This window comes from Malaclemys terrapin, chromosome 4 (assembly GCF_027887155.1).
Source record: "Malaclemys terrapin pileata isolate rMalTer1 chromosome 4, rMalTer1.hap1, whole genome shotgun sequence".
NCBI classification, from domain to species: domain Eukaryota; kingdom Metazoa; phylum Chordata; order Testudines; family Emydidae; genus Malaclemys; species Malaclemys terrapin.
In genome coordinates this window covers 85,498,117-85,518,209 of record NC_071508.1, presented here as the reverse complement: position 1 = coordinate 85,518,209, position 20,093 = coordinate 85,498,117, and the positions used below count along the sequence as shown (strand labels likewise).

The window sequence follows — 20,093 nt, the reverse complement described above, 5'->3', positions numbered from 1 at the left end:
AGTGGTATATACAATTTTATATAAAACTGGGGGTTTTATGCTTAGGCTTTCTTTTGATGGGTCCTTCAGCAGGCTTTCAATGCCAGCAATAAGGGCCCTCTGTTTGATTTGCTCCCTTCCCCACTTCTTATATTTACAAATAGAGATGCCTCAGCAGGGACACTCAAACCCTAACTCCCCATCTAGAGTGTCAATTTTTGTGCTCTGCAGAAACTGAGGACACAACAAACCTCGTGTTCCTATCTTTTCCTCAGGCTGCTAGTTTAAGAGGGTTCGGAGTTCAAAATGCTACTGACTTGGAAGTTAGGGATAGGAGTTCCACAGCACATACTCTTTTGTAAGAAAGTAGCTGATGGAGTTATCTGCTTATTTCAATTATTTACCTTTTTAGTGAATCCTTGTTCACATGCAGGGGAGGAGTTGAAGGTGGGGAGGAAATGTGAACCAATGCAAGTATTCAAGTTGTAGATTGCTGAGGCTAAAGGGAAGGTGAGGGGATTGAAAGATGGAGGGAGAATGTGTTAGTTTAACTTAAAAGTAACCAATATGACTTGTAGCTATCACCACCCCTATTTTACATCCTTGTCTCCCGTCAATCATTTGGCTTTGTCCATTTAGGGCAGGGATAGTCAATAGGTGGACTGCGGACTAAATCCAGATGGTCAGACATTTGTGAACAGACCCCAAAATCTTATTGTTATCATTATTGTTACTAGTTTTTTTTTATTATTATTATTTTCTCTGGAGTCTGGACCTTGACTGTACCTTAACCAGGAAATGTGGACCTTGACAAAAAAGAATTGACTATCCCTGGTTTAGGGCAAGGACTGTGGGTTCCCATATATGCTGGAACCTATTCTGAGCACTGTGGCATTCTAAATATTGTAAGTGATCCGGTCTATAGCAGTGTGTTTGAGTGATGCGAGGCAGCAGTCTGCCTCTAACGGCATGTCTACACTGCAGCAGGGTGCTAGTGTGCTAAGAATAGCAGTGTAGCTCGGAGTAGCACGGGTGGAAGCTTAGGCTAGCTGCCCAGGTACGTACCCATTGGGTCAGGCAGCTAGTGCAAGCCACCACCTGTGCTCCCCGCAGCTAGCAGAGCTAGCCTGTCTATGTCTACCCATGCTGGGAAGCATGCTCCCAGCTGCACTGTAGACTTACCTTGAATGCAGCTGGGTGTGGCACGCGCTGCATGTGCTCCAAGCACTCTGCTCTAGAGGTTCAGGCCCTTGATAGTTCCCATAAACACTCATACTTTTTGAGTAAGGGGAGGGTTCCTTTACTAGGACTGCCAGACACCAAAAGGCATGATTACTAAGGCACAGTTACAACAAGACACTAACCCAGCTCCTAGGGGCAATCCAGTACGGGGATATAAAGGGTAGGGTCTCAGTGTTGAGGTGGATCCCAGCCACGATTTTGCATGTAGGCTGATGCCCTGCATATTCTTGCTGCAGTTACTCCTCGTCCCCTGCCAACTGGGTGTGTCTGCCTGGCTCACAGCCTTCCAGTCTCAGCCTGCAGGCTACTGCCTCTGCCTGCTGTCCCTCTTCTTTTACAGCCCTGGCTCTCTCCAGAGCCACCTCTAACCTCCAGCGTGTCCTTCCTCTTCCTGTCCTCAGGATGGTGGAGCTCTCTACTGGCTAGATTTTGAACTGGGTAACAGTGCCCTCCACTGACTAGATCCTTTCCTTTGAGCCCAGCAGGACTGGGAAGAAGGTGCCCCAGTAATGAGACAGCAGGCTCAGTACAATAATAATGGGCCATGGCAGCTCTGCTGAGATCCATGAGCAGATCTGCGCCTCTCCATGTGGTAGTGAGAACTAGGGTGACCAGATAGCAAGTGGGAGGGGGTAATACACACCTAAATCAGGACTGTCCTTATAAAATCGGGACGTCTGGTCACCCTTATCGGAACTGGCCGTGGGGTGGGGTAGAATCCCTGGCAGCACAGCTGCCAGAGAGCAAGAGGGGGGTGCTGCTGGAGGTGCTGTGGTGAGATAGGATTTCTGTGCAGATTGCCCTAGCCTCATATAGACCCACCAGATTGGGGTGCAGAGGGGGCAGGCAGATATGGTTCCCTCTCCAAACAAGGTGATATGGGAAGATTTCCAAAAGGAAAGTCCCTTTCTTTTGCTTTTACGTTAGGAGGTGATGATCTGGCCCTATCACAAGGGTTGCCCTGAAAAACAGCTTTCCCACCATGCATATATTTCCTACTTCATGCATTCCCTTCACTAGCAAGCCCCTTGCTTGCCATGCACCTTTTAAATAGGATGCTGTCAGGCCAAACAAACTTAGTTCCTGTAAAAGAGCTCTCTCTCTCTTCTCCCCCCCCTTCCCTTTACAAAGAAGCTGACCAATGGCATTTTTTTATTAAACAAATTTCATTGTAAGCAGCTTTTAAGCCAACAGTTGCTTGCATTTTTTGGCCCCAAACTACAGGCTTGGCTTGTACATGAGAATCAGAAAGTGGAAGTGACTAGATTATTTTAATTGGCTGAGCGTAGTACAGAAAAGTAGAGCAGCAATGCAATCAGTAGAAAGCCAAGGTGTGTGCGGGGGGGAAACCCAAAACACTTCTCACATGGTTTAGCTCTAACCTATGAGGGGAAAATTTTTACAGGGACACTATCATTTGACACTTTGCTCTGAAATCTAATTTGTTACAAATGTATATCCTAGTCTAATGGAAAGGTCCTCAGTTCTTCAATTTTTTCCACTGCAAAGTTATTTTTAAACAAATAAATATCCCGCTGTAATGTCTGAAACACTGAGAACCTCATACGGAAACTGATTGAAGCCAGCTTCATTTTTGTTTTGCAATGACTTTCATTATGCAAGCTTGGAGAAATGTAAAAAGAAAGCAGCACAGTGTGTCATGTACTTTAGACCAGTGGCTCTCAACTTTTATAGATTACAGTACCCTTTTCTTGATTTGTCTTGTGTACCTCAAGTTTCACCTCACTTAAAAACTACTTAAAAAATCAGACATAAAAATACAAAAGTGTCACAGCACAATAGTACCAAAAAATGCTTACTTTCTCATTTTACCATATAATTATAAATCAATTGAAATATAAATATTGTACTTGCATTTCAGTGCATAGTATATAGACCAGGATAAACAAGTCATTGTCTGTATGAAATTTTAGTTTCTACTGACTTTGCTAGTGCTTTTAAATAAATAAATTAATGGAGATATCCCATCTCCTGGAACTGGAAGGGACCTTGAAAGGTCATCGAGTCCAGCCCCCTGCCTTCACTAGCAGGACCAAGTACTGATTTTGCCCCAGATCCCTAAGTGGCCCCCTCAAGGATTGAACTCACAACCCTGGGTTTAGCAGGCCAATGCTCAAACCACTGAGCTATCCCTCCCCCCTTTTTTTACGTAGCCCGTTGTAAAACTAGCCAAATATCTAGGTGAGTTGGCGTACTCCCAGGGGTACCTGTACCCCTGGTTGAGAACCACTGCAGTAGACTATTAAAAGTGAGATAATTTTTTAAATCTAAACTGGCGGTAGTAATTTAGGTAAAGAAATTTGTTTACGCCGTAGGGTTAAGATGAGTGTCTCTCTTCTTGATTGTCAGGTAAAAAGAATCAGGCCTGCAATAAATAATAGAAACAATTATTATAATTGGGAATAAAATATTTTTTCTCTCTGGCAGAGGGAGGGAATGCCCATTGAAGTAATCTGCTGCTTTTCCCCCTTCACCTTTCCAAACCTTTTTTTAAAGAAACAACACATCTTTCTTCAATGGGGCAGAAGAGTTCATGAAAAAATAATTTCTCTCCCTCCCCCATTAAACCTAGTGATTATTGACACCAGATCCCTGCAGCCACAAGGTTCTGGGAAGGATATCTCTCTCTCTGTCCCTGGCTGGCTGGTGAATGTACCCAGGCAGGAGCCATTCAGCAGACTGGTGGCCTTCCCCACAGTTGTGGCCTAGTCCTCCTCTTTGCAGCCACAGCTCTCTGCTATGCCCCGCCAGGACCCAGCCTTCCCTGCACCTTTTTCCCTGCAGGCATTCAGCGTCACAGCCATGCAGGGGGCCCTCTGCAGCTCTACTGTCACGGCCCTGCTCGCTCACTCACCAGCTGTCCCCAGGCAGGAACTGTTCAACAGCGAGGTAGCTGGGGGCTCATCGTCCTACTTACAGACCTGGCCACAGGTCTCTGCTTTGCTGGGGCAGGATGACCACAGTCTCCCCACACCTTGAGCCCTGGGGTCTTGGGCTTCTCAGCCACATAGGGAGCCACCTGCAGCCCTGCTGTCAGCACTGCCCTAATCCCAATCCCAGTGCTACTCCACAGAACTATAAAAATAGTTACAAATAGAAGAAAAAAACCTCTTAAATAAAAATTGATGATTTTTGTCAAAATTAGAAAAAAATAATCAAATTTTGCCAAGCCCACCTCTGCCACACACAGGCTCCTCACAGAAGAGGAGAAATCCAGGAGATTTTTCCTTCCTGGCGTATGCAGACGTGGTCATTTAGCACCTAGCTGCACAGAGCCTGCAAAAAGATGAGTCTCACACCGTGTCCTAAAAAAGGCGAGGCTTGGGCTCATCTGATCTTTGGCAGCAGTGAGTTCCATGGCAGAGAGGTTTCATGAGAGATTGCCTTGTCCTTCCCGGAGTTCAGATCCTGACCTGGTACATAGGGAAGCAAGTTCTGGGGCACAGACCAGTAACTGTAATGTATGGTTGATAGGTTCTCCAGAACATGCATCAAAGGTTTTGGGGAGTGGCCTAGTCCAATGACTGCCTGAGGTGTGGTAATGGTAATACTCCCCTCCCCTCAGTCTCTTCAAGGGTGCTCTTTGTATTTGCTGTGATTTTGTTGTGGGGAGGGGTCAGCAAAGTGCATCAATTATTAGAATCCCCAGGAAGTGACCAAATAGATCGTGTGCTGTATCTTCACTGCTGAGGGCAAGAAAATGTGTGACTTGGATCAAGTGTTGGGATTATCTTATTAGATCTGCCTACTTGGGCTTTTGGTGGGGAAAGTGGAATGGAGCAGTTCCAAATTTGTTTTATATTTTCTTCCCCCCCTTTCTGGCTAGGTGAACGTTTGGCTAAGCCTGAAAGAGGCAAAATGCGAGTGCACAAAATCTCCAATGTGAACAAGGCCCTGGATTTCATCGCTAGCAAAGGAGTGAAGCTGGTGTCTATTGGAGCAGAAGGTAAGGGAGCCAATACATGCCTCTAATGCTCAAAATCTAGAGGGGGGCAGGTGGTGATGGTGGGTGAACTGGCAGTTCTCTCAGTTTTAGACCCAGTCTTAAATATGCTATTTCCCCCACTCCACACCACATTCTCTCCCCTGCGCACCCCTTCCTCCCCCCAATTACTCTATAGCCTTGTTTATAACCTAGCTCATGCCTCTCTGTGTAAGGCAAGGGTGGGGGACGGGGGGGGGAAGAAACATTTTGGGCCCCTTGATGAAGATTGAAATCCCACTTGCCAATGTGGCTCCAGCGTTGAGGGGTCTGTGCTTTTCTTGCCAGTTTCTTCATACACTTATTCTGACTCTCCTGCTCTGACTCAGTGGCAATGTTTACAGAGGCTATAAATATTTCATGTATGAAAGATGTTGTATAAAATAAAACTGTTCCATGCATATTTGGTATATGGAGTTAACAAGGGGAGCAAGATTAAGAAGTGGGAGAAAAGAGTCCTTCAGCTGAGATTTGAAGAAGTGAAGAGACAAGGAAGCTGTTTTAGACGGTACGGTCTGTGGAGAAGGGGCTTGGTCTAATGGTGGTGAGGTTATGCAGAGGCCAGAGTGGAGTGAATTTTTTTTTAATCACCAATTTTAATCATGATTTAAATCAGCGAGCAGGAAACCTTAATTTAAATATCAGGGGGTAGCCGTGTTAGTCTGTATCTACAAAAACAACAAGGAGTCTGGTGGCACCTTAAAGACTAACAGATTTATTTGGGCATAAGCTTTCGTGGGTAAAAACCTCACTTCTTCGGATGCATAGAGTGAAAGTTACAGATGCAGGCATTATATACTGACACATGGAGTTACTTTGCAAGTGGAGAACCAGTGCTGACAGGGCCAATTCAATCAGGGTGGATGTAGTCCACTCCCAATAATAGATGAGGAGGTGTCAATTCCAGGAGAGGAAAAGCTGCTTCTGTAATGAGCCAGCCACTCCCAGTCCCTATTCAAGCCCAGATTAATGGTGTTAAATTTGCAAATGAATTTTAGTTCTGTTGTTTCTCTTTGAAGTCTGTTTCTGAAGTTTTTTGTTCGATGATAGTGACTTTTAAATCTGTAATAGAATGACCAGGGAGATTGAAGTGTTCACTTACTGGCTTATGTATGTTACCATTCCTGATGTCCGATTTGTGTCCATTTATTCTTTTGCGGAGGGACTGTCCGGTTTGGCCAATGTACATGGCAGAGGGGCATTGCTGGCACATGATTGCATATATAACATTAGTGGACGTGCAGGTGAATGAGCCCTTGATGGTGTGGCTGATGTGGTTGGGTCCTCTGATGGTGTCGCCAGAGTAGATATGGGGACAGAGTAGGCAACGAGGTTTGCTACAGGGATAGGTTCCTGGGTTGGTGTTTCTGTGGTGTGGTGTGTAGTTGCTGGTGAGTATTTGCTTCAGGTTGGGGGGTTGTCTGTAAGCGAGGACTGGCCTGCCTCCCAAGGTCTGTGAGAGTGAGGGATCATTATCCAGGATAGGTTGTAGATCGTGGATAATGCAGTGGAGAGGTTTTAGCTGGGGGCTGTATGTGATGGCCAGTGGTGTTCTGTTATTGTCCTTGTTGGGCCTGTCCTGTAGTAGGTGATTTCTGGGTACCCGTCTTGCTCTGTCAATCCGTTTCCTCACTTCCCCAGGTGCGTATTGTAGTTTTACGAATGCTTGATAAAGATCTTGTAGGTGTTTGTCTCTGTCTGAGGGGTTGGAGCAAATTCGGTTGTATCTTAGGGCTTGGCTGTAGACAATAGATCGTGTGATGTGTCTTGGATGGAAGCTGGAGGCATGTAAGTACGTATAGCGGTCAGTAGGTTTCCGGTATAGGGTGGTGTTTATGTGACCGTCGCTTATTTGCACTGTAGTGTCCAGGAAGTGGATCTCTTGTGTGGACTGGTCCAGGCTGAGGTTGATGGTGGGGTGAAAATTGTTGAAGTCCAGGTGAAATTCTTCAAGGGCCTCCTTTCCGTGGGTCCAGATGATGATGATGATGTCATCAATGTAGCGCAAGTAGAGGAGGGGCACTAGGGGACAAGAGCTGAGGAAGCGTTGTTCTAAGTCAGCCATAAAAATGTTGGCATGCTGTGGGGCCATGCGGGTACCCATAGCAGTGCCACTGACTTGAAGGTATAAGTTGTCCCCAAATCTGACGTGGTTGTGGGTGAGGACAAAGTTACAAAGCTCAGCCACCAGGCGTGCTGTGGCCTCATCAGGGATACTGTTCCTGACAGCTTGTAGTCCATCCTCATGTGGAATATTGGTGTAAAGTGCTTCTACATCCATGGTGGCCAGGATGGTGTTTTCAGGAAGAACACCAATGCATTGTAATTTCCTCAGGAAGTCAATGGTGTCTCGAAGATAGCTGGGAGTGCTGGTAGTGTAGGGTCTGAGGAGAGAGTCCAAATAGCCAGATAATCCTGCTGTAAGAGTGCCAATGCCTGAGATGATGGGGCGTCCAGGGTTTCCAGGTTTATGGATCTTGGGTAACAGATAGAATACCCCTGGTTGGGATTCTAGGGGGGGTGTCCATGTAGATTTGTTCCCGTACTGTAGCTGGGAATTTCTTGAGCAGATGGTGTAGTTTCTTTTGGTATTCCTCAGTGATTCCACACAAATCGGACATCAGGAATGGTAACATACGTGAGCCAGTAAGTGAACACTTCAATCTCCCTGGTCATTCTGTTACAGATTTAAAAGTCACTGTCATTGAACAAAAAAACTTCAGAAACAGACTTCAAAGAGAAACAGCAGAACTAAAGTTCATTTGCAAATTTAATCTGGGCTTGAATAGGGACTGGGAGTGGCTGGCTCATTACAGAAGCAGCTTTTCCTCTCCTGGAATTAACACCTCCTCATCTATTATTGGGAGTGGACTACATCCACCCTGATTGAATTGGCCCTGTGAACACTGGTTCTCCACTTGTGAAGTAACTCCCTGCTCTCCATGTGTCAGTATATAATGCCTGCATCTGTAACTTTCACTCTATGCATCCAAAGAAGTGAGGTTTTTACCCACGAAAGCTTATGCCCAAATAAATCTGTTAGTCTTTAAGGTGCCACCAGACTCCTTGTTGTTTTTGATTTAAATAATCAGTTGTAATTGTGTTTTGCATTTGTACTTTTGTTATTTTCCTAAAGAGAGGCTGATTCTCATTGGTTGGTAACAATTAAAAGGCATTGGTTTGCCACTTAATACAGCCTTTACACTAAATTTGGTGCTTCTTTTTGCTAGTCAGGAAGATACACATTTATTTAAGCAAGTATATAGTTTTACTTATTTATTCAGATTCTTAATGTTTACTTTTTTATTATGTTAGAAAATGAATGATCCATTTCTTCTTTACTTGATGGGGGGGGGGAAACAATTTTTCTCTCTAGTTTTCCCCATTTTTTCATTTTTGTTGCTCTATTGTCTATTTTGCTATATGAAGTAATGCCCTCTGGTTTAATTCCTAAGGCGAGAAGCCAGACTCCTGGGTACATTGCCCAAGACCCTGCAACAAACCTGTTGCAGAACTGGGAAAGTTATTTAGCCCAAATGTCCAGTCACGTGGATGCTCAGTTTGAGTTGTCAAAAGCGTGTTTGTTCTCCACCCCCAGAAGTGCTGAGCACCAGCAGCTCCCTCAAAAAGCTGAACCAGGACATTAGAAATGGGAAAGGTTCAGGAAAGGGCAACAAAAATGATGAAAGGCATAGAACAGCTTCCGTATGAGGAGAGATTAAAAAGATTGGGACCATTCATCTTGGAAAAGAGATGACTAAGGTAGGGGAGTATGATAGAGGTCTATAAAATCATGACTGGTGTGGAGAAAGAGAATAAGGAAGTGTTATTTATTCCTTCACATAAGACAAAGACCTGGGGTCACCCAATGAAATGAATAGGCAGCAGGTTTAAAACAAACAAGAAAAAAATATTTCTCTACACAACACACATTCAACCTGTGGAACTCCTTTCCAGGAGATGTTGTGAAGGCCAAAACTGTAACTGGAGTCAAAAAAAGAGAAGTTCATTGAGGATAGGTCCATCAGTAGCTATTAGCCAAGATGATCAGGGATGCTACCCCATGCTCTAGGCTAGGTATCCCTAGACCTCTGACAGATGCTGGGACTGGATTGCAAGGGATTGGTCACTGGCCCTGTTCTGTTCGTTCCCTCTGAACCACCTGGCATTGGCCACTGTCAGAAGACAGGATACTGGGCTAGATGGACCATTGGTCTGACCCAGTCTGGCCGTTCCTATGTTCTTAGCTCCAAAAATTGGGTCTTAGAGGTTAAAAACTGAGTGGCCAAAAATGGAGGCAATCAAAACAAGAATATATTTTTGAGAACTGTGGCCTTAATCTGTCTTAGTTTTTAGCAATCTGTAAAAATGGGTATAATGTCAATCTCCTGCACTTCAAGGGAGTTTTTGTTCTTATGGCACCCGTCTTCCAAGGATTCTGGAAGACTAGTAGAGCTCTCATACCCGCTCCAGAACTCCATCTGCAGAGGTGTACTCTACTTTACAGTTTCACTCTTTGGGGACTTTGTGACAGTTAAAGCAAGTAACACAGAGACTTTGCAAAGGCACCTCTAAGCCCACACACTTTGCTCATAGACATGACACAGATATACAGATCTATGGAAGAATAAGAAACACACGCACTCAAGTCCCGCCCTCAGTTTCCTCCTGAGAGTCCTTTGGGTGTTAGTGTTTCTCAAAGGGAATCCAGGATCCTTCTGCACCCCCGCCACTCCTCCTGCCAGGTCTTCTCTTCTGGTCTCTCCTTGTTAGTGAGAGTGATTCCTTTTAATAGCAGATTCTAACACCTTGTCTCTTCCCTGGGGTTTTTCCATTCTCTGATCAGACCTTTGAGCTGCAGCTGCCAGCAAGTTGAGTCATCAGCAAATGAAGAGTCTTTGGCCAGTAGTCTCCATTGTTCTGTTAAGGCAAGGTTAATCAATTACTGATGGTATTTAATGACACTTGAATTCAGGGACAGATGCTTAGATGTGTCACCTCCCCCCCCCCCCCCCCTGCCCCCTTAACACAACAGGGATGATGTAATCTAATGTGTCCATCTTTAGTGGAAGACGTATAAGAAAATAGAGTTCATAAAATCATACAGGAATTCATAAGTTCATATAGGCAGTTTCCCAAAACTGCCCCACCCAGATCTCCTCCATTGCCTCCTCCATTGGCTTGGCCACAATTCATCCTTCCTCTTTAGTCGGGCCACTTCCGTAATCTCTTATTTCTTTGAAAGATATCTGCATCCTCCTCCCTTTCTGGTTGGCAGCTAGGTAGCCTTTGTTCCATTTTGTTTGCTTTACCAATAGGGTGAGGATTACAGCTGGCCGAATTACTGCCCCAACCAATATCTGGCTACTGACGCCATCAAGGGAATGGCCTTGGTTATGATAATCAAAAGAGCTGTTCCTGCTGATACTCTGAAGAAATGTGGTGCAGATTAAAACTGTCTGGTACAAGACTGTGGAAACCCTGATTGTCAGAGCCTCTCCTCAGGTTAAGCAGGTGCAGAAAACAAAGATGAATTCAAAACTAGTGTGGGACTAGCTGGCGTACTAACTTTAAATTTTTCCTTGGTCTATATGTGCCCGTGTCTGAATCTGTGGGGAGGCTGGGACTAAGGTAGCAGGGGGTGCTGAAAGTTAGGACTGAGGATTGGCTGATCTCTATTCAGAAAGCTGGTCCATGTTCTTTAACAATAGCACAAGCTATAACCAAGCCTAAATGATCACGGCATGAGCATGAAGGTGTATTTCAGCTAGGCCTCACTAATATAACTATTTATAGTGGTGAGGGAGCACCGCTATACTTAGGGTTGCATCCTGAGATCTGTTTAAAAGTGGACCTAAGACCTCTAAAATTGACATGCTTAGTTAGATTTCTTTGAATGTTTGTGTGCCTTAGGAGGATGCAGAATAGGATTAGTGACCCAAATTTGGAATCGTTTGAGCCAGGGATTCTGGAGATACAAGCCCCTCCCCCCAGTAGCTATTTTTAAAAAAGTTTATTGGTATGTGTTTTTGCACAGGGCTAGTGATCAAACTATCGACAAGCTATGGGTCAAAATGGTCTCAAACTGTTGGTGTTTTACCGAAGGTAGTACATAGCTCTCTCAAAATCTTTGGGTGACCCGAATTGAGAGTGTTATTTCAGATAATGCCCATTTTTACAGCGTGCATGTGCCAATACCAAAAAATGGCTAGAGGGTTTCAATTCCTGCCAATATATATGCTTTAAATTCTACTCCTGTAAGTGCTGTAAAATCTGAAAAGTAACTCTTACTGCTTTGAAATTTGATGTGCCTCATGGGGGCATGGGCTTATTGTTAGTGATCCAAATTTGGGGTAATTTGACCAATGGGTTCCTAAGTTACAGGCTGGGTGCCCCCACCTCCCTGCTCCCCCAGAAAGGTTTCCTTGTGCTACCTTGTACTCTTAAACTGAAAGGCACTAATTACTGGATGAATCACAGACCTCTTGATGGCTGTGAACTCACCCTTCATTTAATATATCTAAGGATAAGTTAATCAGACCCCCACCTAAGATAAAAGGAATTGTAGAAGCAACCTGACATCAGTTACAGTTTTGTGAGTCATGGTGGCAGTTTTGTATTGGGGGAATGTAATCAAAGTGTTGGGGAAAAAATAGACACATGCAAGATTCCTGGGAGGAACGGGATATTGGGGACTGAAGGGTGGGGGAATAGGGGGAGAGCATTTGATAGAATGGGTCAGCAGCATGATTTGGGAGGTGTTCTGAAGACGGCACAAGGTCAATGGGAGAATTACGGCATAGGTAGTTCCTTCACTGAAGTGCCGCTGTAGCATTTTAAGTGTAGACAAGCCCTGTGTTAATGCCAAGTTAAGGTTGCTTGGTGGTAGGTCGTCCCCTTGCAGAACGCTGAGTTGAGTAACACTCAAACTTCTGAAAATCAAGAAGAGCAGAGTTAAGGCATGCTGACTGCACCCGTAGTGTATCCAAATAATTCCCATTGGCTACTGCCAGCTCCAGGGTAACACAGGGACAGTGGTGTGGGCAACCTTTTCTTTTTATGTTAGCTGGAATCCTGTGGGTCAGAGTGAATGGGCTGTAAAAGGAGGTGAAGAGCTTGTACATTTCAGCAGCTGTAGAGTTGTGTGTGTGTGTGTGTTGGTTAACAGAGTATGTTAAGGCATTGCTGAAAGAGGATAGAGTTAAGGTTGAATGGGCTGCCTTAACTGTGCCTATCCTGGTTTTCAGAAATTTGAGTTTTGCTGAACTCAGCATTCTGCACGGGGAGACCAAGCAACCTGAAAAGTACAGTAAAGTAGGTTTTTGCTATTGAATATGTGGTGAGGCTTAGCCCAAACCACTGCAGTTCATAGGCGCCAACTTCCCCTTTGCCCTGTGGGTGCTTGACCCCTCCCCACCCCTGCCCTGCCTCGTCCCACCCATGCACAGTCCTCGCCCCGCCCCCATTCCATCCTCTTCCCCCAAGTCCCTGCCACACCTCTTCTCCGCTGCCTCCCCTAAGTATGCCGTGTCCCCCCTCCCTCTCCTAAGCGCTGCCAAACAGCTGTTAGGTGGCGGGAGGGAGGGGAGGAGCAGGAACATGGCGCGCTGGGGGAAGTGGGGGGAAGAAGGAGGTGAGGAGAGGGGAGCTTGGCTGCCAGTGGGTGCAGAGCACCCACTAAATTTTCCCCGTGGGTGCTCCAGCCACAGAGTCAGCGCCTATGCTGCAATTCATGGAGTAAGAAGATGTAGGTGGTCTAGGTGCTAAGTGAAATGCATATACATCAGCATTAAAAAAGGGCCTCTGCGGTTAATGTCCTTGGTGTGACAGTAACTCTGCCCACTGAAGGGATTATGAGCTTTTCTGGTGCATGTATTTTAATAGCCTAAATTAAGACTTCAAAAAGTCATCACATCAGCAAACTAGAAAATAAAAACCAATGAGGCAGTCAAAATACTACTAACACAGTTCAGGGAAAATAAGCCATAAACCCCTCAGACAGGTGGGACTGAGCTAGGAAATTATCTGAGTAACTTACTATAAAAGGGAGAAAAACTTTGGCCAGGTAAGTGCATTTCTCACCCTAAAACAGTCCCGTCCCCCCTCCCCCCATATCTCAGAGTAAGGCTGCAGTGTGGCATCCAAAGGACCTGATACCCAGGGGCGGGCGTGCGCTCTGTGTGTGTGTATGTGTGTGTGTGTATGTGTGTGTGTGTGTGTGTATATATATATATATATATATAAAATAATTAAACAGTAGTTTATTGCCCATATGTGTCTAGACCTATTTATTAAATTAGACAGACAAAATTGTTTCCCACCCCCTTCCAAAAAAGCAAGCCTAGGAAAATATCCATAGGGAACTGTCAGGTATGGGCGACTGGTGAAAATATTCTTTGGCGAGCGCTGAGCCCCACACTGATTCCTAGCCTGGTGCGCTAGGTGTGGGAGGGAGCAAGCATTGAGAGTGAGCCCACCCTACACTGATTCCTGCCCCACATGGTGGGGAGGAGGAGGCACAGGTTTAGAGATTGAGCCCACCCCGTACTTATTTCCAGCCCTGTGCAGAGGTGAAGTCCTGAGGGTGGGAATCAGCGCGGGGGGGCGGGGGGGGAAAGGGGTGTGTCAGTCTTGGTTTTATCAGACACAAGGCCAATGGTAATATTTTCCATGCTCTTTTTCTTACATTCTAACAAATATTCTCTGGTATTTACAAGCCAAACGTAGCATTGTGCTGGTGCACGTGAACCAGAAAGTGGAATTGACTTCTTTATAAACAATAACAGAGCTGGCTGTGTTTCCTTATCCAAGCTGAATTAAATGCATTGTAAGCAAACAGAATAACCAGTGAAACCTAACCACAGCTTTTACAACTATCTTCAACTATTAATCTCAAGCATCACTATTAACCTTTAAAAATGATTTAATTGGAGGCAGTCTGATCGGGTCACTTGCAATACAGGACAGCTGTAAAAATCTGGGTCAAGGGTGTTGTAGCCAGGGGTGGCTTCCAAATGATTCTCTATCTGACACTAAAAATCTCATTCTGCAGAGGTCTTTCTTTGATGTAATAGAGTCCACATTGGGGATGATATCAGGATTCAGTCAAGCTCAACAGGGCCAACATTAACTCCTCACTACTTGCATTAATGTACTTGCATCTCCAGTGTAGACCGAAAACAATCCATTTCTTAAACATGTGAGGCTTGATTCTTCTTTTGCTTAACCCAGTGTAACTCTGGCTTCAGTGGAGTTGCTCCTGATTTACCTCCATGTAAGAGAGATGCAAATCAAGCGCAAGGAGTGCAACAATATAAAAGGTGCCATCTGAGCAAGATGTCCGCTTAAATCCTGGACAGCGCAGACATGCGGATGACAGACAGCAGAGTAAGGGTTTGTGTCAGTTCATGAGCAAGGGAAAGAGAAAGCGAGGAGATGTCTGCATTTACAAAACAAGGTTATCTTTATGTCCACCTCCTGCCCTCCGCAACTGGGGAACTGGGAGAGCAGGTGAAAGGACTGTGTGGCATGTATTCCCAAATCGCTGATGCCCAGTGACCTGTCCTAAGTATTGATCTGTCCCAGTCCATCAGTAGTAGTGTGCCTCCTATAGACCTCTGCTTGGAGGCTGTTCTATATTTTATTTGTGGCCAGTTAAGATAAATAAAACGTGGGCGTGACCTCAGGGCTCATTGCCTTTAATGTGCCTCATTTTGATCAATGCTGGCATGTTGATGGACACTCGTCAGCAGAGTGGTGTCTATTTAACTTCCTAATTATATCATCTCCTATCCTGCCAATTATCCAGACAGTGGCAAACTGCTTTTCCAGTGGCTGTGCTCTAGCTAGTGACACACACAAATGGCCAGGAGAGAAAATTAATTCTTTTGACCCTGCTTCTTACCACTGAGGTTAGGAGAGGAGAAGAGAGCATGGTACCTAGAACATTATCTAGAGGGTCAGGATTCTTGGATTATGCATATGAAAAGGGTGATGGCATTTCAAACTCCAGATCTCCAGAGCAAGCCAGTCTTATTCCTGAAGAGCGAATATTTGTCAGCCCCTTAATTGGCTGCCAAACAAATGGATGGAGGTGCTGTAATTTTTGCATATCTTGTTAAGAGTGCATGTTGTAATAATGGGAGTCAGATGGAAGCGCATTTACTAGTGCAAAACATTTCCTGCCATTAGCAGCAAAACCTCATCTGTTTTAATCTCACATTCAATATGGGGATAGATCAGTTTAAGTCACATTAATAACATGCGGTTGCGGTTTAGAACAGCCGCTTGGTGTTACTAGCGGAAGCGCGCAAAGAATTTTTGTAGAGCTCACACCTCAGAAGAACGTTACAAAGCATAATCGGGCAGTTGGTTCCACAGCAGGAGGCACTCTCTGATCTGATCATGAGCCCTATAATGTCACATAGAAACTGCTCTCAAACTGTTCAATGTTAGCTGGGCTGATGGGGAGCAAACATCCAGAGTCTTTAATTAAACAGTGTGAGGTTGCCCTAATTGGTTACATTTAACTCCTTTGTAACTTCTGTGGTGTCAAAGTTTCTCATCTGATGAAGTGGGTTTTAGCCCACGCAAGCTTATGCCCAAATAAATGTGTTAGTCTCTATGGTGCCACAAGGACTCCTCGTTGTTTTTTCTCTTTGTAGTGTGGAACCAGCAACTCCCTGCTGCACTGTGAGCTTTGCTCCCCTATATTAGAAGCAGCGATAGTCCGAGAGCCCCACATGAATCCTATAGTGGAATGAACTTGCAGTGTACCTTGGGCAATAGGAACACAGCTGTAGGAGAGTGAATGAGCTAGGGTCAGACAGCTTCATTGGAGTAGGTGTGACCACTGACTTCTTTCAGCAAGCTGGCAAAACATGTACCCAAGGTGCTGGAGGATGTACTTGGGCTCTAGAAGGGAAGGGTGCCTGCCTGCCCGCTCTTTACTCAGAGCAGCAATTATGTAAATTGTATCAGAAAGTCTTTAAAATGGCGATATTAATTACCTACCTCAGGTTATTGGTTGATTTTGTTAGTGTTTGTAAAGCACTTTTAGGATTAAAAAATGCCATAAACTGAACTGGAGTCAACTAAAATAAAAAGCTAGCAGTAGTTTCAGGGCTTAAACCTTCCCTTGTGTCCTCCTGCCAACTCCTGTGATCTTTACAATCTTAGTTAGTTTTTTTCCAAATGTTTCTCTCCTCTTGCTTTGGAAAAACCCACAGAAAATGCTGTCAGATGTACCAGATAAACAAACTGAACACAATAGTGCTATTTTCCTTTATTCTTTCTGAACTGCAGGCATCTCAGGTTGCAGACATCGTTTGTAACAAAAGTACAAAAATACTCAAAGGGAAGTGTGGTTTTTTTTTCTTTAAATTGACTGTGTTCTGGAGCTCTTCAAAATACTAATACCATAGGACTGGAAAAATTTGCTGTAAACTATTTCGTATCCTATTTTTGATTCTTTCCTCAAACTGTGGTATGTAATCTATCACTTAAATAAGCTTCTTTACTAGATGACTGGAGGATAGCTAATGTGATGCCAGAGGTGATCCGGGCAATTACAAGCCAATAAGCCTAACTTCAGTATCAGGTAAATTGGTTGAAACTATAGTAAAGAACAGAATTATCAGATACACAAACAAACAAACTATGCCCCACCAATCTATTAAAATTCTTTTTAGGGGGTCAACAAACATGAGAAGGAGATATTGTGTACTTGGACTTTCAGAAAGCCTTTGAGAAGGTCCCTCACCAAAGGCTCTTAAGCAAATTAAGCAGTCATGATATAAGGGTTGTGAGTTCAATCCTTGAGGGGGCCACTTACAGGGGATCTGGGGCAAAATCGGTATTTGGTCCTGCTAGTGAAGGCAGGGGGCTGGACTCAATAACCTTTCAGGGTCCCTTCCAGTTCTATGAGATAAGTATATCTCCATATATTTATTTATTTAATTTAAAAAATTTAATAAGAGGGAAGGTCCTCTCATGGATCAGTAACTGGATAAAAGACAGGAAACAAAGGGTAGGACTCAATGGTCTATTTTCAGAACCGAGAGAGGTAAATAGTGGTGTCCTCCAGGGGTCTATAGTAGGACCAGTGCTGTTCAACATATTCATAAATTATCTGGAAAAAGGGAGTAAATAGTGAGCTGGCAAAGTTTGCAGATGATACAAAATTAATATATTAGATAGATAGTTAAGTCCCAAGCTGACTGCAAAGAGTTACAAAGGGATCTCACAAAACTGGGTGACTGGGTACCCAAATATCAGATGAAATTCAGTGCTGATAATTGCAAAGTAATGCACATTGGAAAACATAATCCCAACTATACATAGAAAATGATGGAGTCTAATTTGGCTGTTACCACTCAAGAAAAAGATTGTGGCGTCATTGTGGATAGTTCTCTGAAAACATCGTCTCAATGTGCAGCGGCAGTCAGAAAAGCTAATAGAATATTAGGAATCATTAGGAAAGGGATAGATAATAAGACAGAAAATATCATAATGCCTCTATATAAATCCTTAGTACGCCCACACTTGGAATACTGCATGTAGTTCTGGTCACCACATCTTAAAAAAGATATATTAGAAATGGAGACACAGAAGGGCAACAAAAATGAAAAAGGGTATAGAACAACTTCCATATGAGGAGAGATGAATAGGCCTAGTCTTTTTAATCCTGGAAAAGAGATGACGGGGGGGAGGGAGGATGATAGAGGTCTATAAAATCATGACTGGTGTGGAGAAAGTGAATAAGGAAGTGTTATTTACTCCTTCATATAACACAAGAACCAGGGGTCACCCAATGAAATTAATACAAACAAAAGGAAGTACTTCTTCACAGAACGGACAGTCAGCTTGTGGAATTCAATTGCCAGGGGATGTTGTGAAGGCCAAAAGTATAACTGGGTTCAAAAAAGAATTCGATAAGTTCATGGAGGATAGTTCCATCAATGGCTATTAGCCAAGATGGTCAGGGATGCTATCCCCATGTTCTGGGTGTCCCTAGGCCTTTGACTGCCAGATGCTGGGACTGGATGACAGGATGGATTACTTGATGACTGCCCTTTTCTATTCATGCCCTTTGAAGCATTTGCCATTGGCCACTGTCGGAAGACAGGATACTGGGCTAGTTGGACCATTGATCTGACACAGTATGGCTATTCTTGTGTTCCTCCTTTCCCCCAGAAAAAACAACCAACTAATTAAAACAACCCCACAGGAATGTAATTAGCAAGAAAATCTAGCGACAGGCAAACTTGCTTGTGGAAACTGGTCAGGAATGTGAATACAACACATGGTCATGCTCTTTTGTGCTATAACAAAAAGTTCTATGCATATTTTTCTTGAGCAGTGAGAGTCTGCTACTACAAAGATTCCATTCCAGATTGGGATAGTAAAAGTACCATAGTCCATTAGTGTATTGTGAGTGGGGAGATGTGTGGGAAAGAAGGGTGGAGGAGAATGTAACAGCATATCTGTTTTAGGATTTGTCGAAAATTGGGAAATCTCTACCAGTACAAACCCTTATGGAGACATGCTTCATGTTGCAAAACCGGGACTGCATCAAGGAGGTTTATCCTTGTACTTTACAAGGGATTGTCATAACAGCAATGTTGCCAACCTCATGTGTTCAAAAGTCACAAGATTGGCTTGAAATCATGAGCTTTCCAAAATAGTAGATTTGGAGTTCTCTTTATTTGCCTTCTGGTTTTGGAACCTTTAGAGATCATACTTTCCAACTTTTAGCTGAAACCACAAGGGCTTACTTTTTTTTTTTTTTTTTTTTTTTTTTTTTCTCTTTCTTTAAAATGAAAGCCAAGATTCCCATTCAATCCCATGACTCCAGTAGCTGGCTATGAGAAAAAAGCCAAGTATTGTGGGTCTCACTATAAAATCAGGAGAGTTAGCAGCTGCAACCAATGCAAGCCTTGCTTGCACCAGTGTGAGGCAGCTACACAAGGGGTTTGCACAGGGGCAAAAACTAACTCTGCCAGCTCTTTTATTAGCACTCTAGTAGCTTAGGCCCAAAACAACAGGTTTATCTAACCCTTTTCTTTAGAAGTCTTAAATTAGAAAGACCTTTCTAGTCATTTTAAAGTTGATTGTCTCTCAAACATTTCCCATGCAATGCAGGAAATAGCAGTAGAACAAAAAAAGAGAAACAGACTAGTTTAGTTTCATTGTCCAAAAATAGTTGGTGGCATACATTATATGTGATTCTTTCAGTTTTGTAATCTCTAGTACTAGTGACAGAGGCTACGTATCCTAAAGTGGCTTTTTTAAAACGTTGACAATGTTTTCCTCTTAAACTGTATGGAATCTTTTTACCTGTCAAGGGTCAGAGCATTAGAAACAGCTATTTGGTACGTCATTTGTATTATTTGGCACTAATCCACAAGCAATTGCAAACCCTTTCTGAACCGGCTGTTACTCTCCAGAACTTATATCCCAAATTCTAAACTTATTATGTCTCACGCATGCATGGGGTCTGTTTCTAAAGCCCATGAGTTGTCTATCAGTTGCTGATTTGCATTGCAAAAGGGTCCAGTGAGCAATAAAGTACAATCTGTTTCACATCTTAAGTTAATATTCTGCTTGAGTGGAGGATATGTGCCTTTTGCTGCATCTTCAGCTGAGATGTATGCGCTTTGATGGTGACATGCTGTTGATGCATTTTGGCAATTATATATCTGAAAGTAGCCCTACATGGATGCAGTCTGAAGACCTGCACTTACCCAGGAACCAGCCATGTTTCATTTGTAATCTTGGTGGGTATTTGTCCACACCACAACACTAGCTCTTAGGGTTTAGTTACACAGGAAAGATTCACCAGTTACATTGGTATAATTATACTGATATT

At 43.8% G+C, this 20,093-nt stretch overlaps 1 protein-coding gene across 3 annotated transcripts in view; it reads left to right on the top strand.

Annotated features, from left to right (window-relative positions):
• Positions 1–20,093, top strand: part of ACTN1 (actinin alpha 1) — a 133,859-nt gene that overhangs the window by 64,991 nt on the left and 48,775 nt on the right. For all 3 annotated transcript variants that reach the window (XM_054025119.1, XM_054025118.1, XM_054025117.1), the window contains exon 3: positions 5,069–5,188. In XM_054025119.1, the coding sequence (XP_053881094.1) occupies positions 5,069–5,188 (120 nt within the window). The remainder of the gene's footprint in view (positions 1–5,068; positions 5,189–20,093) is intronic.